The sequence below is a fragment of the Drosophila mauritiana genome, chromosome 3L (genome assembly GCF_004382145.1).
Source record: "Drosophila mauritiana strain mau12 chromosome 3L, ASM438214v1, whole genome shotgun sequence".
In the NCBI taxonomy this organism is placed as follows: domain Eukaryota; kingdom Metazoa; phylum Arthropoda; class Insecta; order Diptera; family Drosophilidae; genus Drosophila; species Drosophila mauritiana.
Genome location: NC_046669.1, coordinates 6,818,580 through 6,846,398, shown reverse-complemented (window position 1 = coordinate 6,846,398; position 27,819 = coordinate 6,818,580). Strand labels below are relative to the sequence as shown.

General features: G+C 42.1%; 2 protein-coding genes across 19 annotated transcripts in view; one reads left to right on the top strand and one right to left on the bottom strand.

Annotated features, from left to right (window-relative positions):
* LOC117139504 (collagen alpha-1(XVIII) chain) overlaps positions 1-27,819 on the bottom strand; it is a 54,250-nt gene continuing 26,431 nt past the window's right edge. For 3 of the 18 annotated variants that reach the window (XM_033301835.1, XM_033301836.1, XM_033301837.1), the window contains exons 5-26: positions 19,354-19,449; positions 18,776-18,811; positions 18,612-18,680; positions 18,263-18,329; positions 17,987-18,132; positions 17,533-17,670; positions 15,261-15,407; positions 12,746-12,775; positions 12,193-12,306; positions 9,614-9,868; positions 8,347-8,424; positions 7,995-8,241; positions 7,734-7,811; positions 6,851-7,005; positions 6,673-6,765; positions 4,475-4,597; positions 3,877-3,903; positions 3,265-3,279; positions 2,763-2,893; positions 2,035-2,214; positions 1,735-1,971; positions 1-1,512 (exon numbers count right to left, since the gene is read on the bottom strand). In XM_033301835.1, coding sequence (XP_033157726.1) covers positions 1,437-1,512; positions 1,735-1,971; positions 2,035-2,214; positions 2,763-2,893; positions 3,265-3,279; positions 3,877-3,903; positions 4,475-4,597; positions 6,673-6,765; positions 6,851-7,005; positions 7,734-7,811; positions 7,995-8,241; positions 8,347-8,424; positions 9,614-9,868; positions 12,193-12,306; positions 12,746-12,775; positions 15,261-15,407; positions 17,533-17,670; positions 17,987-18,132; positions 18,263-18,329; positions 18,612-18,680; positions 18,776-18,811; positions 19,354-19,449 — 2,538 coding nt within the window. In that variant the 3' untranslated portion in view covers positions 1-1,436. The remainder of the gene's footprint in view (positions 1,513-1,734; positions 1,972-2,034; positions 2,215-2,762; positions 2,894-3,264; positions 3,280-3,876; positions 3,904-4,474; positions 4,598-6,672; positions 6,766-6,850; positions 7,006-7,733; positions 7,812-7,994; positions 8,242-8,346; positions 8,425-9,613; positions 9,869-12,192; positions 12,307-12,745; positions 12,776-15,260; positions 15,408-17,532; positions 17,671-17,986; positions 18,133-18,262; positions 18,330-18,611; positions 18,681-18,775; positions 18,812-19,353; positions 19,450-27,819) is intronic. The other 15 variants (XM_033301838.1, XM_033301843.1, XM_033301840.1 and 12 more) reach the window with 15 other exon arrangements.
* LOC117139505 lies at positions 26,350-27,368 on the top strand. Its single transcript, XM_033301855.1, has 2 exons — positions 26,350-26,682; positions 26,735-27,368. Exons 1-2 carry the CDS (start codon positions 26,434-26,436, stop codon positions 27,200-27,202), a joined length of 717 nt encoding a protein of 238 aa, XP_033157746.1. The 5' UTR covers positions 26,350-26,433; the 3' UTR covers positions 27,203-27,368.

Below are 27,819 nucleotides of genomic sequence, written 5' to 3'. Positions count from 1 at the left end.
TGCATTTGATAGTTTACTTTTTATTGTTTCATATTATTCAATAATATTATGCTATTATGTATCTCTGTTATGCACTCTCTCTGCTCTTCTCTTCTCTTCTCTTCGTGTTTTTAGGCTTAGGACTAGAGGGTTCTGCACTTCAGTTTTGATTTCACTAAATTTATATTACTTTAATCGTACTATATAATGTCACCGTGCGACTGGCTACCGCGCCATTCGCTTTGTGTTCTGCATTTGTGGTTTATTGTTTTAAATTAATACCTTAACTGTCATTACAATTACGTTTAATTACATTACAAATGTTGTAGTTGGAAATGCATTGGTTAAATGCAAAAAGAAATTATTACGTAACTAACTATCGGTAACTATAATTAGAATTTAGTTAAGTGTTCGTTATCGAATGACAATAAATTACGAATTTACCATCCACGGCTGTGTATGTACTTATGTGTGTTGATTATGCTATAATTTCATTAATGTTACTCATCTGACTCATATAAAAACTGCGATACAAATATGCAATTCGGAATTCGATAACGAGTATTGTGGTGAATCGCGAGCTACGCTGTAGAAAATCTCTGGCCTACGATAGGAGTAGAAATCGGTCGTAAAACACATATATCCTATATAAAGTTCAGATATATATCGTATATAGACTGGGCAGAAAGGGCTGCATGCGATAGTTAAAAACGGTTTCGTATAGTAACCACGCGGGGCTTTCTTATAATGTACACACACCTAGAAGTCTTTTGACAAAAATACACATTTATACACGCATATACAGGGTCCTGTGAAGAGTTGCTCGCTTTTCGAATTGCTCGATTCTCGATTCTCGGGTGCATTGCCATACAAATCTAAGTAGGATACTAATTTGGCCAGTATTGCGTAGGCGGAGGCGACTGGGTGTTCCGCTGTTGTTTTATATTTTTTTTTTTTCTTTGTTTATTTTCTTATTTTTTTTGTTGTGGATGAGCTTAGGTAATTACAAAAATTAGATATTAGATATTAGGCTATCGGTAAGTTACAAATTACAGTTTACAAACTACAAATACGTTTCCTGCTTGTACAAAAATTGCTGCTTGCTCGTGCCGTGTCCTAAACATAAAGTACAACTCAAATATATATCCACGATATATATCTATTTGTGTTTATCATATACGTTTAGCAATATATTAGACATATTACCTACGAGTAGTGTGTATGCGTACTGGTAATATAAGTATGTATTTATATGCAACATCCATCTGCCGTCTGAGTATTTCTCTTTTTGGTTTTTGTTTGGAATTCGCTGATTATATGCATGGCCATGATTCACGTTGACATTCAATGTATGCACGCATGTATGTGTGTGTGTGTGTGTGTGCTGTGATTTGTTTTGTTTTATGCATGAGAATGGTTCGGTGTGACGCCGCTCTTCTTCTTCCTTCCGGTTCCGCTTACATCAGTAAATTTTCTAAATGCGCTGCATACTCATCGGCCGTCTTGAACTCCCTGCTCTCACTTTCGCCGTGTCTGTGAAATCAAACAAAATACAAAGACAAAATTCAGTGATATGAATTTAAAGTTAAAGCGCTTTATAATTTTTATCACAAAACTTGTAAACAAAATAAAGGCTCAAAACAAAGTGGTATTTTCTCCCTGTGCACAAGTGCTTGTGGCCACGGAGGTAATGAGCAAAGTTGGCAAGTAATAAAACGTTAATGCAAAATCAATAGGACACGTGTAAGTACAAACCTGCTGCCGTCGCCGATTTCCCGCTTCTTGCGCTTGCGATCCTGCGAGAGTGCCTCCACGCACAGGATGATCAGCTTGCTGTCGCAGGACTGGCGCTTCTGTTCGAGCAGCTTGTGGCCATCGAGATTGCTGGCATAGCCGGCCTTCAAGTGGTCACCCGAGTGCCAGGCATCGCAGTAGGTGTCCATGGAGCGCTCGCCATTGGGCAGCGAGCCGTGCCAGACCAGCTTCATGGGCCTACAAGGGTTATTAAAAGTATGAATTTACTTTAAAAGATTAAGGAGCACTATCGAATCCTACCATGTGGAATCCGTCATCACATTCTTGCCGCTGAAGCTGTAGATACGCGGCGCCTGCGAGAAGAAGCCACCTTGGCCATTGAAGATGCCCTTCCACGAGTTGAAGAGCACATCGCCACGAGTGTTCACCACGGGCAGATCCCGGTCAGCCGGACGCACAATGGTGTCCAGATTCTGTACCCTGCAGACGAGAGTTAAGCATTCCGTTTATGCACAAGTTATTGCCAGCATACGAGCGGCAATTATGCGCGAACAAACAAACTGCCATCAAAAGATGTCTGAAGGGCAGGTGCTGTGTTCGCTCTAGCTCTTTGTTCGTTTATTTATTTATGCTCTTTTTCTTTACACCCCCCAAACGCCGAAACTCGGAAAACTCCTACTGCAAAGCCCCGCCCTGCCGGCAGCACTGGGTAAATAAATTGCACGAAATTGTTTTCACAAGCTTTTGTTTTCATACTTTTGGGCGCGCGCTTTTTTGCCGCGTTCGCCTCGCTTCAAATATCAAGATTATGCGGCAACTAATGAGTTCCCAAACTGTCGGCTCAGGCGGGGAAACGTGGCGTATGAGCAATGCCGAGCATTGAAGCGGCAAATTCCCTGAACTGGATTTGTGAAAAAATCCAAAAAGCCTGCGCCGAAAAAACTAAACACGAAAACCGGCCAAGTACGCGTGAAAAAATCTAAAGAAAGATAAGACACACCCGCCACCAAAGACAACCAAGTACTCACCTGGATGAAAGGAATGACTTGAAGGTGCCCAGGAGTCCTGCCCGTCGTCCTTGCCGATAGCAGGCGAAATCCGCCCCGCGAATCCCCTGCAAATCGCCAGTGGAGGGCTCATTCAGTGCGGCCACGCGTAGCTATTCCGGATCCAAGAAAATATGGCATGAAATTAATGCGGAATTTATGTCAAGCATTTTAAGATCTAATTAATACAGAATTTAATAGCCAGAAATTGTTTGTTTAACAAAGGGAGCGCAGGCCCAACCCCCCCGGGGATTCTGCAGAATAAATGGTACGATAGGTCCGAGTAATGGATAGTAAAATATTTCAAATAATTGTAGGGGCTCTAAGAAAACAAAAACAAAAAAATGGCAAAACCTCCATCCGGGCAATGAACGGAAAAAAAACACAGAAGAAGAAAAACAGCACTCATAAAAATGTTAAAACGTGGGCAGAGGAGCTCAAAGGTCGGATCTAGCTTAATTGAAGGACAGGGAAGAGAACTCACCATTCGCGGATACCACTGGAAATGTGATTTTAATTTGTTTATTATTTTCGATTCCATTAAATTTGTTTGAAGACGCAGCCATAAAGTGGGGGACAAAAATGTTCATAATTTAATAAATCTAAATGGAAAATTCCGAGCATTCGAACGAACACCGAGACACAAAAAATAAGCTCTCAACATTCTTGATTTTTTGGTTTCGTTGAGAACTAAGCTTTATGGATTACCCAAAAGCAAAGGACAAAATTGAATCAGAAAGCGTCTAGTTAAAAAAGCAAATCACATAGAAACACACAAGGACATGGAATCAAACATATAACTTATTTGTCTAGATAAAAAGTATAGGGTTTCCATTGGCTTAGTGAATATATAAAATCATTGTATATAGACAAAAGCAGAAAATCAAACTACACCAATTGTTCCGTGTACAACAGAACTTCAAATGCAATTTTCGCTAATTAGAAATATTTCCATTGACCAGCAAACCAAATCAAATTATTTATTCAACGAGTGTGTGTGTGCAAAAATTCGTTTGGCTATTTGAAAATATGCCCGTTCGGTTTTTGTTATTTTTTAGTCGACACTACGATATGCGAATATTATGGATTTAATTACCGTTTCGTATTCGGGCGCGGTTGTAAACTGCATTTAATGACAATTAATTATAAATAAGTTTAGTATGTTATATCGATAGCATTTGCTTCAGCTCGTCTCACTGAGTATTCAATGTGAAATTAGGAACAAGTAGTGTGTGGTGCATTTGTGTTGTAATTTTGTAGCTTTCTTGGATGAAATTTCGAGTTGGCAAATCATTGATAGTGAAATACAATACAATTTAGATAAATGGAGCATCATAAAAAATCCGTCACAATCTGTATATAGCTATCAATAGATCGCCAACTTAATTAGAGTAGAATACGTTTTTGTTAGGCACTCTCGGCGGGAAATGACATTCGAATGGGAAAATCAGTGTCAGCGAGCTTCTCGATTCATAAATAATTCACGGTGAGCACATCAAAGTCGAGTACGATAAATGCAAGCAAAGGGAATCTCAACTAGGACTTCTGATTTTCATTCGAAAAGCTCGAAATTTTTTGCCCGGCATCAATGTCATTATCCCACCGATGGATGTGGATGCGATTCGAATGTGGCAAGCAAGAGCGAGTAGATGTGGCAGCAAGATAATGACAATTTTCCATCATTTTCCACTCACCGTTGGCGTATTGAGCAGGGGTGGTGGACTGTTGAGCAGATTCTTCGACTGCAGGTCGAATCGCATCGATGGTGCCACCGTTGTGGGCGGAGCGGGCGTGGCAATCGGCACCAGAGTTCCCAGCTGGAGAAAGTGGAATGGATAAAAAGGGAGAATTAAATGTGGAATCGCAATCGTAATTAAAAGGCGCAGAGACAAACAAGCGTTTGACGAATTTGTAATTAATAAAACAAGAGCTCTGCGCAAATATGCTCGTCAGAACCTTTCAAGTAGTTAATATTTCAGTGCTGAAACAGAAGGCAAACAGCCGGTGTTCGGCTCCATGCCATTATGCGATGAAATCAGCGTTGTATTGAAACTTTTGCTCAAATATTTGCATTACGTGTTGGGTAAATATATATGTAGCAACTGTCCCCCAGATAGATCCCCAGTTCTCAGTCCTTATAGCCCATCCTTTCACCCATCCCTCAGCCAACTCCTCGCGGGCCCAGTGTATTAGGGTCAAATTTTCGACTGCCATAATGCGCGACGTCGTCTGACAAAAGTTTTAATTACTATTTTGAACTTTAAGTAGTCGACTCGTGTACTGAAATCTAATTAGGCTGGCGCTTCGGCTACCATCTCGGTATCTCGGCAGACAGCTGTGTACTTGGCCCAGACGAATGCGAAATGCAAATGGGAGTCCCGACTACACTGGCAAAGATCTAGAATACATCACCAAATATGTTAAAGAATTACAAATAATATATTCAATTAAAAAATGCAAAAAAGAATAAACTCAAAAGGTACAAATTGCTTTCATTAAACGGATTAGAAAATATTCAACTATTTATTTCCGTGTAGCCAAATTTCTGGCTTGCTGATATTCTGGCAACAAAGGGTCCTTTGCTATCGCCCAATTTTGCAATATTACTCGGCGCACCCTGACAGTTCATGGTCCTGTGTCGGGTTTTTGTTGTCAAAAGTATTTAAATGGTGCCGTCAAAGGCAAGAGATTTCGTTTTCATTCCGGGCTGCCTTATGCACATGCCAGTTGCCAGGACTCGGGACTCAGTATCCAGGATCCTGGAGCCAAGAGGCACAACCCTGCTGTGCTGACTTTTGTGCCCTGCAACAACGGAAGCGGAAATCGAATCTCGAGCAGTTTTTTTTCATCTTTTTTCGACGTTGTTGTGCACCAACAGCAACAGCTCCCCAATTCTGAGAATTTTGTACACTTTGGCACAATCGAGGCACTAGTTTCCCTTGGCCCGCCTTTCATTTTCCATTTTCTGATGATTTCAATAACGCAACAAGCAGTCGAAATTGTGGCCACTTTAATGTTTAACAAGCTATTGAGAAATCGACCAATTTTGTGTGTAATTTCTGCTGACCCAAGCAAATTGTAAGGGCGAAAGTAGGGTAATAAAAGGCTCCCTTATGGAGCAAGTTCACCTTGAAACGCTGGTCGAGATTAATTGGCAAATTTCGACATTTGAGGAGAATTGTCCAGAGGACGACAATAAAAACCTTCGATTTCCGTTTAATATTATTTTTAATCTGCCAAAGGAATTTATGGCCACGAGGAGCCGTATGCCATATGAAGCGATGCATGTTTTATGTTCCATCAATAAATGTTTTGAGCCTCCGACGGACTGACTGACTCGACTGACTCGAATTGCCTGCCACATGCCACCTGTCTCAGGATACTCGCACCCCTGTATCCTTGTGTCCCTTAACCGGCTCAAGTGAAAAGCCAAGCGCAAGTCAATATAATTGAATAACGCAGATACACATATGTATGTATAGTATGTACATACATCCACGTTTCGGGTGGCAATCAGTCTGTACGTCTGCAACATTTAATGTGCAAATAAAAAACGAGTCGATACAAGGGCAATGCCAAACAAACCTTACTTTATGGCAGGCAAGAAAAATAAATAAATAAATAAGACGAGCTACTGCCAGCCAGGCCTGTCTCATCTATTTTAGCATGCATTTGTATCTCCCTCTTTGTTTTCGCTTTTCTTTTCCAAAGAGCAGCTTATAGCCATAATGGCACAACAACGAAGGACGGGAACGGGATCTATAAAATAATAACCGCCCGCCGGCGGGCTCAGCGGCTGTCATATTTGGCATTTTAAAAGTCCCTCTGTTTGCTTAGGAGCCAGAAATCAAATCGCAGACCCGAAACCAAAAAGGATTTGGCCCAAACTCACCGCAATGTACTGCCATCCCTTGTTCACGCGAACCAGCAGCGCCTCCTCCTCGGTGATGTAGGCCAATGTGCCCGGCGGATTCAGGGCCGATTTCTGCGGAATACACATACACACATATCAGCGAAAGGGTTTTTTAAAAATACATGGCAGTTGCCAAATTTAAGCAATCGACACCCACTTTTGTCATTTCATCGAGGTTCTGGAAGGTGACTGCGCCGGGCACAATCTTCATGTTCATGTTCGATGAGGATGCGGAGAAGTATGGTTCCTCGCCATCGACGAGCCCCAGGGTATCCTCATGCTTGTGGGAATGTCCTGGCTGGTGCGGTGGCTCTAAAAATATATAATTCATGCATTATGACACATAATTTCATATACTGCCTTTACTTATTTGGAATTTAACAAGTGCTAAATCACAACAGTGTTAACATACTTGTTTCGAACATATATTTGTTTTTAAAAAATTTCCTTTGTACACAAATACCTCTACAGCTCTATAGTATTTGATATCTGAATAAATAAATCAATATTCGTGCACTTAACAATGTAATTATAATTAAAAAGCCTTGTTTAATAACAATGAAAATCTATATCCTGTATACATGTGTGCCTGAATTTCAATATGAGTGAAATTGTGCTTAAATATTACATCTGCACATTCACCTATTTTCTAACCGAATGACCGGATTTAGACTTCTGACCAAAATATTACTGGTAACTAAAATATGTAATATCTGTGTGTGGGGCCATGAGTCGTTCGTTTTTTCATTTTTGGCGGAGGAGGAAAAGTCATGACGGTGTGAAAATTCGCGCATAAAGAAAATGTTTACACGTTGTACTCCATCAATGGAAAATGAGTTAATCATGATGTGCAAATATGTGGAACTCACTACCCATTAATGGAGCTAGCTCATGAAAATGCTAATAGAAAAGGTAATTTAGTAACTGAACGCAATAAGCTGGATCAAAAGGTAAGTCATGCAACATACAAAAGGACTATTGCTACTCTAATGTGGTGAATGGAGTTTCGATTGTAGATTGAAGTTAGTTAGTTCGATTACCGGCTGTGCCATCGGGCCGATCGCGAAGATCTTGCAGTTCTCGCAGTGCTTTGAGTTCGTCCAAGGATGAGCGCGTTCCTTGATGACGAGGAGGATGCAAATGACATGGATTGATAGCGGTTGGATAAGTTAGGTTTCTGGCTCTTGGGCAAGGATAATGCTAACTATGTACAGATATTGACCACTAGCTAACTAAGCTCACAAGTGACATATATACAATTTATCATATGTTGCTAGTATAGTTTTCATTGGTTTTCTCACCTGGTCGTCCGTAGTAGGATGCATCGCCGAAGAAGGAGCCTCGCGAATCCATGCCGGGTTCTCCTTTGGGGCCAGAAATGGAAAGACCCGGCAGACCTGGCGGTCCCGGAGGTCCTGGAGGTCCTGGCATAGGGATGTACTGCACGCCGCCGCTGTCACCATCGCCTCCACCAGTGGAGGGTAATCCTGGAGGTCCTGGCAAGCCATCGCGACCATCCTGACCTCGGTCTCCCTTATCACCCTTTATCTGCAAGAGAGTTTAAGTAGGTGAGTATATGGAGCAGCACTGGTGATCCATCAGCATTCTGTAGCCCCACGGGGCGTATACTTGACATCGACTTTTGGTACTTACCCCTTCGCGTCCGCCGGAATCGCCCTTTGGTCCTTTGGGACCCATTTCACCCTTTGGTCCTGTCATGCCAGGACGACCCTGTGAATAAATCAAATCAGTAAAATCAAACAAAAAATGGCTACTGTAAGCTTCTAAGGATTGTTTAAAGTGCACTCAATTATTTGAATGCTAGCCTAAATATCTCCAAAATGATATCAACACGTATAAAAGTTTCCAGATGCGCGGCAAAAAAATCACACTCGTCTGTTCGGAAGTAGGAAAGTTGGAGAGCAAATTATAAGATCATTGCCTGCAAAAGCCAACTGCCACATGGAATGCTGAGAAGTATATAACCCACTTGGCCCAAAAGCAGTTCCTAAGACTGTGAATCGGACCAACGGGGCCACTTGAACTATGGCCAAAAAACGGGAAAACTTTGGCCGTTTTCAGAAAGTGCAACAATTCTCTAAGTTGCAACGCTTTTGTCTCCCCAAATTTGGCTGCAGAAAGGGCGGCTCATGTAAATACGTTGCTTGATTTTGATTTTTCGGCGCGGTAAACGATGCCAGTTGGCACAGAGAATGCCATGGTGTCCTTTTGCAATGGAATACCGTGCGGCACTCGCGCGCCTGCCTCTCAATTCAGTGACTCTGACTCGGATCCAAAATATAAAAAAGTAAAAAAGGAAACTTTCCTCCTTGCTGCCATTGCTTAGCTGTTGTTATTGCGAAATAATGGCGGAATTTCTGGGTAAACTTCAATTGGAATCGTGCGATGCACCAACTGCCGCGTCCTGAATAACCGTGATGAAAATGCACTTAAAATACTTTTCGTTTGACTTTACTCCACCGCTTTTTGTCCTTTTTTTGCAGCTCCTCTTGCTGCGCGACTCAACCGCTTTCAGTGCCCTGATTGTCTAGATTGCGAGTGCGGCCAGGAAAATTCTGTTTGTCTGTGAACATCCTTAGCATCGAGGAAAATATAGCCTAAGTCATGGGCGGTGTAAGGTACAATTTTAGGGTATTCGGATATTAGGTATAGGGGAGGCAAAAGATCTTTTAAAAAACAAATTCGCAATGTGATTTTATTCTTGTTAATATTGGTAATAAAATTAAAAACATATTTTCCCTTACGAAGACTCACTGCCTGCACCCACGATGTAATTTGTGGCTACGCTACTGGCCAGAATGGGTGAAAGCATGTGAAAGTTGGTCAATCTCATGAATATGCATGCGAAAGTTGTGAGTGGCCGGGACTCTCTCAGTCGCTTTCCTCTCCCTTCACTTACCGAGTGTCCAATATCGCCCATGGGTCCGGGTTTTCCGGGCGGTCCAATTGGTCCAGTGGCTCCCGTTCCGCCGCGCCGACCCCGCATGCCCTTCTCGCCTTTCTCGCCCTTCTCGCCCTTGGTCCCATTGGCGCTGGCGAGGCCCTCAAGTCCGCCGGGCTGTCCGGCCTGTCCGGGCAATCCCGGCAGTCCGGGTGTTCCCGGTTCGCCGGGCTCACCCTTTGCGCCGCTGGGCCCGTGTGCACCTTTGTGACCCTGTTTTTCGGTGGAAAGATTTCGATGAGAAAGGAGCGCAACTTGTGTGAAATGATTTACGGTCTTAAATATGTAGGCATACATGTGCCCAGGGGGGATAAAAGGAACACAGGCAAATACATACGCACATATACGAGTGTGTGTGTGTGTGGGAGGCTAGAAGCGGCAACAGCAGTTCTCTCGCCTAATTTGGCCGTAAAACTCAATTTCAAACGTTTTGTCGACGGCAGAAAAAAAAATTCAATTCAAACTCATTTTGAAATCAAATCAATTCCGAAATCCCACACTCACACACACGCCACACACGAGCAGAGAAATTTATGCAATGCCTGGTGACAAGCCCGAAAACACAAAACCATATTCCTTTTTCGGGGCAGGGAGGTCCTTTTGTGGAAATTTGCTTCCTTCCTTCGACTCAATTCATCCCCAGCGTCGTCTTCCACATCATCAGCGCCTTAAATGGTTCGCCATAAATTCGCACGCCTGCAGTTGGTCTGGGGGAAAATTGGTGGAGCTGGCTGATCCGGCTGCTACTTTCCTCGGTTTTTCCCAGTTTGTTGCGATGGCGAACCTTGCTCCACATCGCCAACTTAATACCAACTAATGAATAATTAATAAGGCAACGAACACACACACACGACTGCTCTGCTCGGCGGCTGTCTTTTAAGATCCCTGTGTTTTAGGCTTAATGAAACGTACCTAATTGTGCGTGTATTCATACGTTTAAAATGCTAATTTCCATATTAGTTTTCTCCCCTGAAAATTGTGATGCAATAACGCCGTCTCCCTGACAAATTGGGCGTGAATTTATCATAAAATCCGAATCGATTTTTGTACTTCTTTCGTATTTTCATCAAGTGTGTGTGTGCTGTTTGCATAATTTCTTTTTATTTCACGCACGATTAATTCCGGGTGTAGCCACCGAAGGGAATAACTACTTAAAAGCGACCTTGTTACGCCAGATTCCTTTGCCACAAGCCGCATAAATATTACTTATGTATATATATCAAAGGTCGTGTGCCCAATTTGGATGCTGTTTTTGGAAGAGTAATCTGCGACACCCGGAAGGTAACCGAGCTAAAAGCTAAAGCCGGAAAAAAAAACCGACAAACAAACAGACTAACAACAAGCACATTATGCGAGTCCTGGTCGGAGATTTAAGTTTTGAGGTTGCAGGACATAAAGGAAATATCCTGCCAAAGGGAGCCGCAGAGTCCGAGGGTGCAAAGCCACCCCAACTAAGCTGCTAAATGGCATACAGGGTAATGGCTGGGAAGTAAGCGTCGCCTAAGCAGGATGAGCTTCCCAAATGGCCAAAACTTATTATGAAAGTAATGCCAAAACGAGAAGTGAAAAGAAACTGAAACGAAACCAAATAGTTCATGATGGGTATGTGCGTCGTCCCCTTAAAGCTGCTGATCATATCATATCCACTGAAAATCAAATGAGCTATAAATGCACACAAATTGGCCCCCATCGTTGGACAGAAAAATCAGAAGACACATCCACATCGTCCCGACTGACGCATTTTTTGGCCAACTGCTGATAGAAATTTATGTCCCAAATTGTGTATTTCCTGCACAAATGACTGCGATGCCATAAATATGAAATTCGGGATAAAGGAGGGATAGAATGGTAGGAGCTCGACTGAAAGACTTATTACTATCTATCAAATTGGGTACAATTTAGCTTGAACTCAAGTAGTAATTTGGTAGATGGGGCGTTTATCCTTTCACGGGGTTAATCGCTTGACACTTATTTGCCAGCTATATCATTTTAGGGAGCAGTAAAATATTAAAATGTGCCATAAGCGAGCAAAAATTCCGTAAAGTATCTCATATTAACTTGCCGAAGTCATAACACCGTAACTATTTTTTAATTTAATAGTCAATTGAAAAGTATATGACTTAAGAACGATTTTTATAGAGCTTTATAATTTATCAATTAAATACATTCTGGTCTTATGTCGGTTATGCAAACCTCTGACCTTCTGCCCCAAAATGCCCGACCAAATACGATTATTTCCTGGCCCAATAGAAAATTATCGTCTCAGCCCGGTTTTGCTCATTTGGCCCGAAAAGCAACAAAGTCCTTGGCCCGATTGCCCTTTTCAGAAGCCTCAAAATCAATTGAGTAGTCAATAGGGCAGAAGTTATTATTATTATATATTTGAAACAACAATCGTGTGGGCGGTCGCCTCCCCAGAAACACTTTATAATGCAAACACTCACGCACACACATCTACGGGACACGGGAAATTGGGGGAGGTCAGGAGAATTGGGAGAAAACCCGGGCCATTTATTAGACCATGCCCTCTGACTTACCGGATCGCCACGCTCTCCTTTCTGGCCGGCATCACCTTTCTCGCCGGGCACACCTTTGGCTCCTGGCTGCGTCGTGCCCCGGAATGCGCCCATCGAGTTGACCATTAGGGATTCCTGTGTGCGGGTATGTGTGTAGGCATAGTAATTTGTTAAATATTTGCTTGTTGTACAATTTATTTTCGATACATGTATTTTCGGGACCCCCCATTTTTCTGATCGTTTTTCTTCACAGCGGGCGTCCCGTTTTTGACGAGGGACACCACCAGGACACCACATGCAGCAAAACACACGGCGGTGTATCAACGGCAGAAATTTGATTAATGATCCCGTTTTTTTTTTTTATGCGTGGAAGACCTCCTTTTGGAGGCGTACCGCCTCTCAGATTTTGGGGCGGGGCTAATGATGCCAAGTGGTTCTAGTCCATTAAAGGCGGTGGCCATCGCTTAACCCCCGACAAACCTTTTTTTTTGCGATTTTTAGTTGTGTTTTATTAACGAGTAAGTGGTGGTGATGGTAGGTGGAACATAAGATGAAATTGTTAAAATGTTTATACCTTGAAGGTCCTGGTTGGATTCCAATTTATCTGTTATTTATGTGTTGATTGTTACAAGAATACATAGTTTTTGGATACGAATATACGTTTAACAATAATATAGAGCAATGGGCGTGAAATTAAAGCGTATTAGTAGATGATTTCACTGGTATAAAATCAGGAAACGTTTCAAAATTGCAACTTTTACGGCGAAACTCATATTTACAAGTGTACATGGGCATGGGTAATTGAATTTCTGAATAAAACATTTGAAGAAGTGAATGTCGTGTCGGCAATCAAAAGCCGTTCTAATAAACATAAAAGCATTTCCCTCCTAAGAAATCTAAATGTGGCAATAGAAAGAATCTGGTTTTAATAGCGCTCAACTAATTTAGTACCCTATATAGCGGTAGAAAATGTCAGAAATATATTATTAAGTTTCTGCTTTAACTTATTTAGAAATATTCCATTAATATCCTGTTTGAGACCCTGACCCCTTTCTTTCGATTTCTATTTTATTATTATATGCTTGAATTCAAGCCCATTTGTTCAACTGCCGGTGGCTTCCTAGTCGTATATCCTGCCACCGCCCAATCCACAGGATAACGTCAAGGGTAGGAGACTTTCTCTGGAAAGCTTTTAAAAAGGCTCCGACTCTGGGGTGATGATAATGGTGATAAACCCTACGACATTAAACAATGGGCGGGCCGAGAGGCGAGTGGCTGTCTGATTTTTACTGCCGCCTCGTCGACCACAAGTAGCTTGACACTTTCATAAACGTAACAGTGCGATAATGATTACGGCCCGCCCACCCACAGCCACCCACACCCACGCACAGTTAGATGGAAAAGCGGGCAACATACGGCGTTGAAATGCGGTGATAAAGCCGAGCGGCAAAAAGAAAAGTTTCACTCTTGCATGAAAGGGTTCAAAGTGGCAACGGTGCGGATGCCGGGAGTGATGTGATGTGTTTGCGTTTGTGTGGGTGACTCCCGCTCCTACTCCCTATTGCCCCCTAGCCGTATCTGTGTGTTGTATCTGTATCTGTGTGCGTGCCACCGCATTTAACCGCGTGAACTGCGCGCCATGCGCTGATAACGGTAATTGCCACCAGCTGGAACACCGCCATCGACATTGGCATGTGGCATGCGGCACCCCAAATCCTGCCTCCTGAAAGCTGAGCCCATGACTGCCGCCTAAGGGCAGTACGTCAGTAAGGACCACAGTTGCACGGAAAGTAATTCTATTATTATAAAGAATATATTTCAAAGAAAGCTTGTTCTTAGCTTAAGAAAAAATAAATCTAAAAGTTTAATAGAGCATTTCAATCAGTGTTTTGCTTTAGTTTACTTTTCTTTCATTCGCTTGGTGTTTAGAAATACATCTGATCCCTACTTGAAATTCCCCAAACCTATCATAAACTATTTTCAGAAAAATAAACCTAATTTTTCCCAGTGCAGACTCCACTTGACTTCGGTGTCGACACGACGACTCCACTTCAATTTGGGTTAGGTCCTGGCTTGGCTCGCGTGCTCAAGACGCTTACGTTTCGGCCCTTTCGCCAGGAGATGTTTTCGTGGTACCTCTGCGGTTTTAAGATTATTAGCAGAGATAGGCCATTTGTGGCATTCGCGACAACGACAATGGTGGCCACCGAACGTGCCCGCTTATGGCAGACTCTGACTCCCAGTTGCCGGTTCCCAGTTGGAATCGGAATAAGGATCTGAATCTGGAGCTGGCGTGACGCCACGAGCCAACAGGGTGGCAATTTTTCACAGTTACTGCGCGAGCCAGGAAGGAAATTAGTTTAGGCAAATTGTGCGGCTTGTAAAACACGACGGACGTTTACCTTGGCCAGTCGCAATTCATAAAGATGTGCGTGATTGAAATAACAGACGGACAAGGAGCGGCAGGACGAAACGACGGAAGGATACGCGACCAGACACCGAGCAACTGCATTAGCCAGCCGACGCCTCTGTGTTTGCCCAGTGTAAAAGGTGCAATTTTGATCGAAAGCCAAATTGAAACGAAGCTAGGAAAGTTATGGAAAATATAATCTTCGATTAGCCGAAGACCGAATACCCTCGTCCTCTATATAATAATACAAATAATAAATAAACATAACATAATATTTAGTGGCAATTTGATTTACATATATGCACCATACATAGGGGACGGAGGCATAAGATAAAGAAATACATTTACTTTTATACTTAGATCTTTGGATTATCCAAAGTAATTTTTGAGTGTTTCAGGAGATTATTTATAATTTATGTATTTCTTGCAGTACAAATCGATTTTTAATAAATAAGTATAAATAAAAAGTTTGTTTATGTCATCAATTAATTTTAAAGTCTTGTTAAAAGTTAGACACTCTGATTAAAAGTAAGGAGTACGTGAAACACTCAATGCGATTTAAAATTTTGTAGTCTTATTTTCTTGCAAGTCCGTTAGGGCATAATTAAACATTTAAACTGGTAAACATATTGGTAATACATTTTCTTTCTTTTTCTTGATATTTCCATAGAATACTTACATCGTAATTCTCGGGCAAACCAGGCGGGCCCGGTGGTCCCGGCGGACCCATGACTCCGGGCAGGCCGTCGACGCCTGGCTCGCCCTTCAGCCCCTGGGCACCTTCGGACCCCCGGGCGCCTCTGGCTCCAGGCACTCCGGTGGCTCCCTGGATAAATGGAAGCGGAAGCGAGACATCCAGAAGCAGAACAAGAAGAGTATTGGCGGAGATGGAGAGGCAAGTAAGGGAAGAAACGTCGCCGGCAGCGACAGAGAAATAAATCACATTAGTGGGCGTGCATATAACGTGTCCTACGTCCTTAGAGCTACAAATCTACGTCTACAGGGCAAGCAAGTTCTACACCGTCTACGGACTGCGACTTCAAGGAGCTGTTTTCGAAGCTATAGCATTTGGGGCTGCCTAACTGGCTGCGGTCGATTTACATAATCGTTGCGTTTTAGTCCGAGCTCATTAATCTACGCGACCAGGCCCGTCCATGTGGCATGTGGTTCGGTTTTTTGGGGCCTTTGGGATTGGATTAAGTTTGGTTTGAGGGGGGGTCCACCGAAATTCCAATAGGCTACATGGATGGGTACACACAAAAAATGTGTCTCCCGATGTTCTTAATCTTATGCAAAATGGTCACGCTGTGAGCCATTTGCGTGCCATGTTCTGCTTCTTGTTCTTGTTTCTATGTTGGCCTGTGTAGCTGTTGCTTATCGTCGTCCTTTAAATTAATTGCTATTAGTTAAGGGATTAGCAGTGGGGCAACAAAGTTGTCGCTGGAATTTCCGGTATGCGCGCCAGCTTGCCATATTTCACCGTGCCCGGCCAAAAGCCTTTTTGAGTGGGTTGGGCTTAAGGATTTTGGGGTGGCATTTTGGGTGGGTCAGTGGGTTTTTCGGTGCGAGTAAAAAGGGGGGTTCGGGGTTTGAGCTGGCATATTTAGCTTCTGGCAATGGACCGCAGAATGCTGAGCATACCGCTTTCCTTTTGATGTATTGCATCGCATTGAAGAGGCTGCGTTCCACAGGTTGCTAAAGTGCCCCAGATAATGCCAGATTGAATGGAGACGGAGATGGGCTTTAGTAGTGAATGTCTTTGGCCTGCTTTCGCTTTTTGAATAATTCCGACCGAAGTAATGGACATGCATTCAAAGTTATTCTATATTTTCGGTTAGCTGCTCAAAGTTGTTTTTGGCCCTGTTGCGTGATAAGAACTTAAGTGAGTTAAGAGGAGAGCATGTTACATTGTGGACTTTGCCTTTGACCCGCACTCACACACACACACAGGCGCACTCGCATGAAGTAAATGGCAAGTACATAGTCAAGTGTAGTTCAGCACACACATACAGGGAAACATGTCCTTTGTGTATCCACTGTGAACTCTTATGGTTGCCAAAGACGTTCCCAGTTGATGAGATAATATAACGAGTAGCACCCGGAGAGTGGATAAGTGTTTAAGCGTGAGCTGGCGCATAAAGAAATTTTTCGTTACGATTCGGTCCCATTTTCTCCTTTTTCTCATCTTCCACGCGATTCTAAGTGTTCGTCTGGGTGTGTATGGGTGTGTGTGCACGTTAACGTTTTTTCCATTTCCGGTTACACGCACATCCATACGCACACTCTCTCTCTCACACACACACACACATGGTGCACAGTGCAAATTATGATGTTTGACATAGGAAAACATGCAGCCCCTTCTGAAATTGCCCTCCCTCCTTTTGCCAATTCCCCAGTCCATCCTGCTTCAATCCACTCACTCTTGGAGATTAGACGATGTGTGTAATGAAATTGAAAATGTGTTAGATTCATGTCAAATATTGCCTTTTTGCCAACCCGTTGTAACTTGAAATTGCCGTACACACAGATAAGCCCAACGAACGGAAGAAAAACATGAAAGAAAGTTTAGCTCAAATACCTTCCAGTTCGATTATATACATAGTACTCAAGCGTAAAGCACCGACTTATCTACAGACCTTCACTAAGACATCCAATAAAATGTTGATGATAGGAATTAATCCCTAGTCTTGCTATAAACAGGTATCATAAGACAACTATTATTTGGTCATCTTAAAATATGTCATTCTTCTTGCATTGTATATATCTATGCATCTAACTTTATTATATTAGTATATATGACATATTACTCCCTCAATCTATCAGTACACAGAAATATGAACTTTGTCGAACTTCCTTTGTAATATATACATCTTGCCATACTTAAATATCCTTCGTTAAAGTAAGAAAATGGATAGAGAAAATCCTGTGAAAGGACATGGACTGGTACTTACGGTGTGTCCAGGGGTACCTGGCTTTCCATCCTTGCCCGGCGTGCCCGGTGCTCCTCGCAACGATTCCCGCAACGACTCATTGTCCTTGATGGCCTCTAGGATATCAGACGCATTACATGTACACTCGCCAGTGTATTTCTGCGAAGGGAAATGGAATACAAAACTTAGCACCTGGCTGTGGATCGGATCACATTACCGCGGCACATCGTTATGGCAGGCAGGCAATTTCGTGTTGCCCACCACAACGGCACAGAGAAAAAAATTACACAACTCTAGTTTCCTTTATAAAAAAAATAAGTGGATGTGAATGTATGTATTTACAAAATTTTAAATATTTTTTCAGTTTATTTTGAAATGGTAAGTGGTATGTGTTCTGATGTCTTTGAAGTTGAATTTGTAACTTTTTTTCTGTGCAGATGCCAGCGGCAAATAAGTTTCTATTTGCAATACTCACAGCCCCCGCACTCGTCGTCTCCACAAAGGGCGGATAGGGGGCCGTTTCGCCTTTGGGCCCTGGCGGACCCGGCGGTCCCGGCGGACCGCGAATGCTGTCGCCCTTGGGCCCCCGCTCTCCCTTCTCGCCCTTGATGCCGCGATACGCTGCCGAAACGGATGTGGAAATGGGATGGAAAGAAAAACAAGTGATGAAAACCATTGCATTAGCATTGGACACATGTACAGTGGGACACATTAGCCGGAGTGGAATGGATTCCGGCGGGGATGCACTTACGTCTCTCGTGCGTGTACTGCGTCTGTCCCGGGGGCTGCATTCCACTGGCGTCGAAGATGTCTGTCGCCTGCGGAAGGGGAGAGGAGAAAATTCATTAGGACTAGAGTGCAAACCGCTGTCAATTTTCATCGATTTTCCCGACATTAACTTATAACTGAAAGTAAATATTTAATTATGCAAAGCGCAGCCACACGGCTGACCAATATAACCATTTATACAGCACTTCAAGAGCACTGTCAATAGCAGTAGCGCCATAATGGCAGCGCAAACCCATTTGCCCTTGTTTAATGCACCGCCAATTAATTTACTTAATTTTATACACTTTTACCAACAGCACTGCCGGACTAACCTCATCGCCTGTATCCCAAAAATCATCACTTAAAATATTCGCTTCCGTTGAATCCTCGAAAAGAATATTCTTGTGGCCAAAAATATGAAAAGGTGGAAAGGGAAACAGATCAAATAATAAGGAAATCAAAGGGTTAAAGAATAATAATTTGGAAATCAACATACCTCTCCAGATCCTTCATAAAGTATAGAACCCTCATCCTTAAAAAAAATAAATAAAATATAATGCCAAACTTTAAGACACAACAAATGAAATCAAGGTATTGTTACAAAAGAAAATGAAAACAAAATATAATGAATAAATAACCAATAAGTTTGAATTCATGTAGTTAATTAAATGTGGTAAGTAACTAATATGTGTAAAAGGATTTGCAAATATTTCATAGAACTGGCTTAGACATTTTTGTGCTAAATTGAATTTCAAATTTGCAGCTGGTAACCAACGCGATTAGCCGCATTGAGCTCTTTAATTCACAAATATAACTTTACAGCACGTGGATTAAAAATACATCATCACATACATAAGTGTATCCGATTACATGTTATTTGCAGCATTAGTTGGTAGTCTCAATAAATGAACGCAAATCCCAATGCAAATATTCCCTCACTTATGCGAACATAATGCAATTTTAATGTAATTTATCAGTAAGATGATTTGCCCGGCTATTCATTAATTAATTTAAATGCCAACCAATGCATTCTGTTGGTCTGGTTTAGTGGTGACCTCCATGATGATGACTTACCGCCGTGGTGGGAGCAATCGTTGCCTTTGGGGGCGGCATGCATGTGACATTTATGGCATCGGGATTACCATAGACATTGATTTTTTCTAAATAGCCCTGGGTTAAATAGTAACGTTTGTGTTAGGAATAATCACATATTTTATGCACATATATGCACACTGCGAGTGGAATAATTTTCGAAACGCTTTTCATCGAACCAAACGCACAATGAGTGCCCACAAACCAATACATAATAAATCAATCAATTTGTATATATACATATGCCCGTACATCTGCAAAGTATTTCCAGTACCAGAGCCCCATTTGTAATTGCCGCAAATCGAAATTTATTATTGATGTTAATGTGCAACAGTGACTGCCGGCCGGCCGGATAACTAATGTGTGCCGTGGTTTCGGATTTAGAATTACAATTAAGCATGCATATTTCACATTAGCCATTAGAAAGGCGGGCCAGGATAAATAACCACTTGCGAGCAGTCAGTCGAAGTGCTGGCCGCAGTAACTAACTACCAAATGCGGAGTATGGAATACGGAATGGGCCTATGAAGACAATGGACCACAAACAATATGCTGCCGGGTCCTGAGACCAGAGTCCTGAGTCCTGAGTCCTGAGTCCTGAGTCCTTAGTCCCTGGACCTCGCTGCTGCTGCTGCACACACTCACCTCCACAGATAGAGACACACAAATGCTCAATGCACATTTGCCCATAAACTCAAGCACTGCAAATAAAAACGGCAGCAAACATTCTGGCCCAGGACACCAGTTTCAGGAGCAGAAACAGGCGCAGCAGGACTCAGGACCAGAACCGGGTATCCCAGGACTAAGCCACCATAATGGCTGCTACTGCTGCATCGTCCTGTGAATGATAGTAATGGCCGTGCAGCTTTTATCCTGCCGCTCAGTTAAAAAAGTTTTGTCTGAGACGCTAACTCGTTGAGTTTCGGGTTAAAAGCGTCCTGGCACGGCTCACAATGGCTTAATATGCGCCGAGTCTGCGGCTGACTCACAATCTGGCTTTTGGATCTCGGGTTTATGGGGGAAGAAAACAAGTAGTTCCTTGGGATGGGATTCCTCGTTCTTATATTATAGAATTTGTTTTGAAATATGTATTTATACATAGTATTATGTAATATTTTGATTTTATAAAGCTCGTGAATCTTTATTTTTTATTGGAAAAATCGAAACAACCTAATATTATGATCAAATTCTCAAGTATAAACGACACCAAACTTTGGTCAATGACAACGAGATGTTTTCATGGAGGATATTCCAGGGAACCGAGGGAAGTCAGGGAGGGGGTGTGTGTGCGCGCTGTAACACACACGTGGCCCATCAATAGACATTGAAGTGAGCATTGTTCGCCATGTAGCTTGTTGCTGTTGTGCCATTGAGTGCGGATATTAAAGTTTTCGCTTTGTTTCTGGCTTGGCTTTGTTTTGGTTCAAGAAAACTATGCGCTAAACAAATGGCAAGCCGGCGAAAATCACTGGCTGGAGAGTCGGAGCATGAAAGCAATGTCCGTGCTTGTGTCCGGGATCCGTGTCCGTCCGTATTTTCTGTCCGTCCGCCGTTCTGTCCGTGTGGCCCAGTTTCCACAGGAGCACGTGCTTTTCGGCTGAATGTGTGTGTGTGTGCAACAAAATTAGCGGCAAGGAAATTCACTTGAAACGGAAATTAAGCCGCAGGAAGTGGCATTTTTTGGGCATGAGTCGACGTCGCCATTTTGGATGATTTTTGCTCCCGCTGGCTTGACTCTCATTATTACCTGCATTTTTGGGACTAAGTAAATTGACAGCTCTACCATTGTGCAGTGGCCAAACAAAGGATACGAGAATGTGCTTTCTGTATCACATTTCTGGGTTTGTAAAGTTTCCTAATTTAAAGACCATCACACATTTGGTTAGAATAATAATTACTGTGGTCATATTATTACGTGTACATTTGCTTAGCCAAGTTTAAGCTTTCACAGTCCGACTTATCCCTCGTTTCGATGCGGATCTGGCAAAGAAAAACTATCTGTGGGCATCGCAAAAAAGGCTTAACCTCGACGGCTCCGAGAACCCTTTTCGACCGCTCCTTGAGTACGACAGAAAATTCAGGGCGATGAACTGATAAGCGGACATCAAAGCCGGTCGCCTCCGCAATATTGTGCATGGCAACAAGCAGTTGCAAAGGCAACTGGCCAACGAAAAAGCGTAGGTAAATGGGTGTACGGAGAAAAAAAAATATATAAGTTATATACCCAAATGGAAATGTGTCAATGCGGCTGGTCAAAAAGAACCGCAATTAAGCAAAGTTGAATGGAATAATAATGAAGAATACAATAAAGGCAAAATTAAAATAAAATTAAATTAGAAATAAAATAGTTATCTTAAAGAATTATATAACAACGAATTCAGTTTAAATTTCACATAAATTGTGGAACTTCTTAAAACTTGTAGACTAAGCTGACCAGCAGCTAAGGAATAAAATTGCTCAAATTCAGCTTGTATAGCAGAGCTCATCAGTTTAAGTTCGTTATTTTTTCCAGTGTAGGCAAGAATGGCGAAGCCGCACGACAACAGGCGTTCTGACAGAGGGTCAAGCGCAGACAAAGGCCGTTTTAAATAACGAAAAGCTGGCCGCAGGCAAAAGAAACATTTTCGGTGTCCTGGACATCCTGGTAGAATGTGATTTTAAGGCGGGCATTTAGTTTAAATAGTGTCAGGCGGAGAGCAACGGTGGTTGAGCGGAACGAGGAGGTGGCAGGACAAATGGCTGACTTTCGCAGGACGTCTCGGCAGGTCGGTCAAGTGGCGCAGAGTGCTCCGAGTGTGCCGTGAGCAATTAACTGGGCTGAAAGTGCATGTGCACATATGCGCTGCTTGTGCATTTGTTGTTTGCTCTGTGCCGCACATAATTAAGGCCAGAAATGAACTGAAATGCGAAAGAAGCGGGGCAAGGACACAACAGGCCAGCAAAAAGTGAGTGGGAGGAGCGGAGGCGGAAAGTGTGGTAATATTTGCGCAGCAGCGAGGCATCCATTGCCTAGAAATGAGTCCTTTTTGCTATTTTTTTCTCTCTCTCTCTTTTGCTCCTGACAAGGGTTCGTTCTGCGTATTGAAAATAAAGCAAATAATACGCAAATCGTTGACCCTTTTCCATTTGCCATTACCACGAAAAACCAGAAAGGTAGACCGGCCTCCTCAAAAATGCGAGACACGTTTCAGTTGCGAGCTGCAGGACAAGGAAAAGGACTCCGCAAATCCAACTCTGCGGCTATCTGGCAATTTGTCAAAAATGTGTCAATAATGGACATCGATTGGGGCTCTTAAAAATTAACCGAAAATGGATTCACATTCGACTCGAAATCCATAGGCAGGCAGTAATCCTCCAATTGTATGAATAGGAAACTTGTGAAATGACTTTGTTCGATTGATATTTATTGGAACTATAGTATATAGATATTGACACTTGTGTATTGCTTTACTATATTGATTTACCTTATTTTATGGCTTATATGTCATTTGCTTATCCATTATTTGGTATTTTAATATATTTAAATCACTCCTTCGCCCTATAAAAGTGTGTCAAGCTCTTAAAGAAGGTCGTAACTCAGCACACCCTGACCTTAATTATGCATTATAAAACTTAAGGCCCAGTTTGAACAATGCTCCCAATGCCATTAAAAATCTTGTACTGCCGTCACTTACCTCCCAACATTTCGCTTGTTGTGAGAGTTAAATTCTTAATTAAGCACAAATATTTAATAAGTGAAATTTACGGCATGCAGCGGCATCAAAACAAAGGAAAGCTTTAGGCATTAAGATTACCATAAACTTGTTTCCGCTGACGCTGCTCCTGTACTCTATAGTTGTGAAACTTATAGTAAGGTATATGAACTATTCAAAACTCAGATGATTTCTTACTTAAAAGTAATTAGTATTAAAGATATTCCATTCAACTCCAAATAACTTTTTATCGCAATTGCTGAATCAGGTGACATAATCACATATTTTGCATTGAAGCATTGGAATTCCCATACAGTTAACAAGGGTATTAAAAAGTCCACCTGTATTCTGAACAATTTGAATTTTTCACAGTTCGCTTTACCTCTTATATAATGACAATGGCAGCCACTGCCACGACAAGAGCGGAAACGGATGTATATATTTTCGTTGGAGGCACCTAATTCACCCGCTTGTCTTGGTATTTGTATCTGTGGGTCTGTGTGTGTGTGCATTTGTTGGCGGTTCTGGATCCTGCGGATTCTGCACTCGCACCCAGCGAAAGAGTTATGCTCAAGTTAATAGATAATTAACCATGCAAATTGCCGCGCAACAGTTTACAGATACGGGTCTCATCCTCATCCCAACCACCATCGCCAACCCCCTCACGGTCCTCATCGTAATTTTCATTATCATTTTCATCCTCATCAGCTTCCATCTTCCAGATTCAGTTTCATTCTCACCTTGAATCTCGCTGTGTCACCGGCTACATGCGTAAGCACTACCTGACTACCTGACTGTGCCAGGTGTCTCTGCTCGCTCAAGTACAAAAGAATTAACTCTAATTACTTTGTAATGTTGATTAAGCCTGTTAGAGCGCATTAAATATGTAAGCGACGTTTTGACATTTTCAGCATATTTGCCCGTGGCTTTTAAGTGGCAAAAACTATATGAGTTATGCGTATTTGCCACTTGACTCACCGTCGACCTAACGCAATTTCAACTGGAATGTGGCATCAATTATCTAACCGCAGTAATGTGCAAACAATTCGATTTCAATTCGTTTTCAAGGCATTTTCAAGTGGCGCACACAAAATGGTAATGCCAATAGCCGAATAACAAAAATGCTAAATTCAAATTCAACTTTATGGCCAACGACGACAGGCGGCCGACAGCCGACAACAAACAAATGCCAATCCTGAACTCGGAACTCCAAACTGGGAGCTCGGAGAACTCGGTTCTCGACCTGGCCAAGGTACCCGGGTCATAGCATAGTTTCTAAATCACTTTCTGACAGCCGTTTCGGCCCTTGGTAAAAGTCCAAAAAACGCAAAGAAAAACGTCCAAAAAATAATCTGAAAAGGAAAACACTGGAGCAACGAGGATAACAATCGCAACGTCAGAAAGTTGCGCACTTTTTGTAATTTTATTTTATTTCCGTTTAAATGCGTGCCCCGCCCCTTTGGTTGCCACTTCTCACTTTTCGGATGAGCTGGGCTGAGGTTTGGTGCGATTTTAAAGCTAAATTATAGCAACATAAATTTTTACGGCCCTTTCAAGAGGCGGGATTCTTCTGGAAATACGAAAATAAGGCTGCCCAGGTGCAGGACTTAATTCTCTTTACTCTGCACTTGACTCCAGAGCTCCTTTTTTTGACACTCGACGGCCGTTTCGCATTTTATTTGATGCCCATTTTCATTTTTGCGCCGGTTCTTGTTTTGCATATAATCAGAATAAATTACTTTGCACATTTTGCGGCACATAAATTATTTAAGGCACGGTCGCATCAAAGCGCAGAGAGCACATAACGCAAAACTTGTACATATATATATGCAACCTCGAGCACATACGCATGTTTTGATTCTGTGGGGCACCTCTGTATTTAATATACTTCAAACACATAATTTTAAATATTTTTATAATCAAAACGAAAGTTTAAACATGGCCATAAGAATATTAGCACCTATTTCATAATAGGCTGCATATTTTTAGAAATTCCTAACTTGCTCCTAAGCCATCGTTTCTTATAAGAGGTTCTATATTTGTGTAACATTATTTTTAATGTGTATATTTAGCAGTGTCCATGTGCAACGAGCAGAAGTGACTGTCTAAATAGTGGCAGAGAAGCAGAAAGGGAAACACAAGCCGAATATGAAAAGGAGCCCGAGCTGGGGAAGTGGAAATGGTACTGAAACTGGAAAAGTGGGTGGAAATGGGGTAGCTGGGGGATCAAGGGCCCTGTTAGGGGACCGAAAAACAATGAGACGGCAAATGCCAACCGCATAGTGACAGATTTTTTTTAATTTTGCTAAAAACCTACGACTAATTCTCAAACGAGCTGACACAAATCTCGAAAAGTTTTTGCGCCAACGTTTTTGCAGAAGCGTCTGTCTGTTGGTCCTTCAGTCTCTTTGTCCTTCCGCCTCTCCGACTGTCACAGTTCCTTTCTGACCGACTGTTTATCCTGCGGAGTATAAGCTTCATATATATACGCACATATATATATATATACAGAACTGAATACATATGTATCAACTGCAGCAGAAGAAGAACTCAGCGGAGAAGCTTTCGAGCTTATAAAAAAGGAAAAATAGGATTTTATACAAAAATGCTCCAGTTTGTATAATAAATTTAAAAATAAGGTATACTTCCTCCGAAAACTCAACTTTATTTATTTACTTATTAATCACAAGATTAACTCATTTGTTTCTGGGCACAAAAAAAATCCCACCCAAAAAAATTTAAACCATGCCTTGCTACATATTTTGTCTAATAAATGTGCTAAGATGTTGTTACACTTTGTTTATTTAGGTTCTTGTGGCACTTTTCTGCTCAATGAATTTATTTCTATATTTGCACCTTTATATTTATGCTGTTCTGACCCCAAGCCACAATACAAAAAGTAAAAGGGTTAAAATTGCATTTTATTGTGGGTCAAAAGTGCCGACTACAATTAGTTTAAAACGAGAAAACCTCTCAAATAAAAACAAAACATCAAGTATAACATGTGAAAAAACCAACATGTTATGAGAAAGTTGAAGATTTTTCTGTGTTTATGTTCCAGTGTGTTGGTTTGTATGTTGATTTGGACAGTTTTATAAACCCAAAAGCAAACAGACTGTGTCAACGTTGCGTATACGCAGCGTAAGCCGTTGTCCTGAGGCAGCTGCAGCGACGGCAAAATATGCACCATTTTGTATGTATGTATGTATATAAAAAGGATATGCAAAACTGGTCCTGAAGTGGATGGTGAAAATTCAGGAGGCCAGGCGATTTCTGAAATCTACTTCAAAACAAACATTTTGGTGCTAATACAGCAATATTATTAATCAAACTCGCAGCTTCAACTTCCCAAATTATATTTTTTTCCAGCATGGAGTCTGCTAAAGTCTTAAATAAGCTATTGAAGGAAGCTCCCAAAGATTCTAAAGGAAGCAAAGAGATTGAAGAGTTACGAAACCTGATCATGGAGCTGATGAAACCACGACTGGGCCAACTACTTCAGATACTGAAGACTCGCATGATAGCTTCCACTCGAGATGAGTTTCAAGATGAAAATGACGACTGGTGGCCAGATTATGAGCTATTATCAGCAGACTGGCGAGCCTTCACAGATATGAATGTAAGCAACAGTTATTAAAGAAACAAAATAATATTAATAAATAATACTATAGGGTTTTTTAGTCTGCACTCAGGATGCTCTGAAGGGATTACCGGGTGATCTTAAGGCCATTGGTGAAAAGTTCGATTATGCCTATTCCGTTGCAAAGCCTATATCTGTTCCAAATAAGACCAAAAACTATTTCTTAGTAGTGGAACTTATAGAGGACTTGGAGGACTTTGTAACGCACCTCAGCCGCCTGTGCAGCAAGAATCTCGACGAGCGAAGGGACCTATACGATCTGGCTTCAATAACTAAAGATACTGGCGATAGAATCAAGGTGAAAGTCTTCGATGAACGCACCTTTGTGCAATTGCAGTCGCGAATTGCAAGTCTTAGGAACTACATAAGGGACTTCTGTGCCCTTTTCGATGCCCACTTGGAGTGCGAAGAGGAGGATGAATTCGAACCATTAGATATGTTGGCAAAACCCCAAGGACCGCTTGCCACGGGAACCAATGCTGATAAGGCCCGGACTTAAGCCAGATCGATCAGGAAGTCATCTCTCCGTCTATTCCCAAGGCATGGCTTCCAACGGTTTTCATTGTACAATACCCACACTAGCAGCTACAGAACACAGAAACATGACTCCGGCATATGGGCGGTAATAAAGAGTTCGCCTCCAGTGTATTGGAGTATCTGGGAAAGCTTTTTATGCTTCAAAGTCAATATAGTAGTGTGCCATGTACAGAGCGCACAGTTTTAAAACGGTAAGTATGCCTTTCAGTTACGTGGTCGTGTGTGATGACACACTTGCCCCTCCGCACCACCCACTGAAACAGCCCTACGACCCTCCAGCCACCCACCCACGGCCCCTTGTCAATGGGCTGTTAGTTGCTCCGAGCACAGACGCCATTCAAGCGGAAATGCAGCACCGAAAGCCGGCTACGAGCTGCACTGAGCGAAATTCGTACAAATATTTGGGTGCTAAGTGGTTAATGGTTTATTCGCCGTTTACATCGCAATGATGACATTGAAAGAATTTGAAATATGGATATTTCAGAAATTTATGAGCTGTCGCTCTTTAGAGTTATATGGATATAAAGGAAGTTAGTATGCGAAGGACTAACTATTAAAGCAACTTACAGATTGATAAAC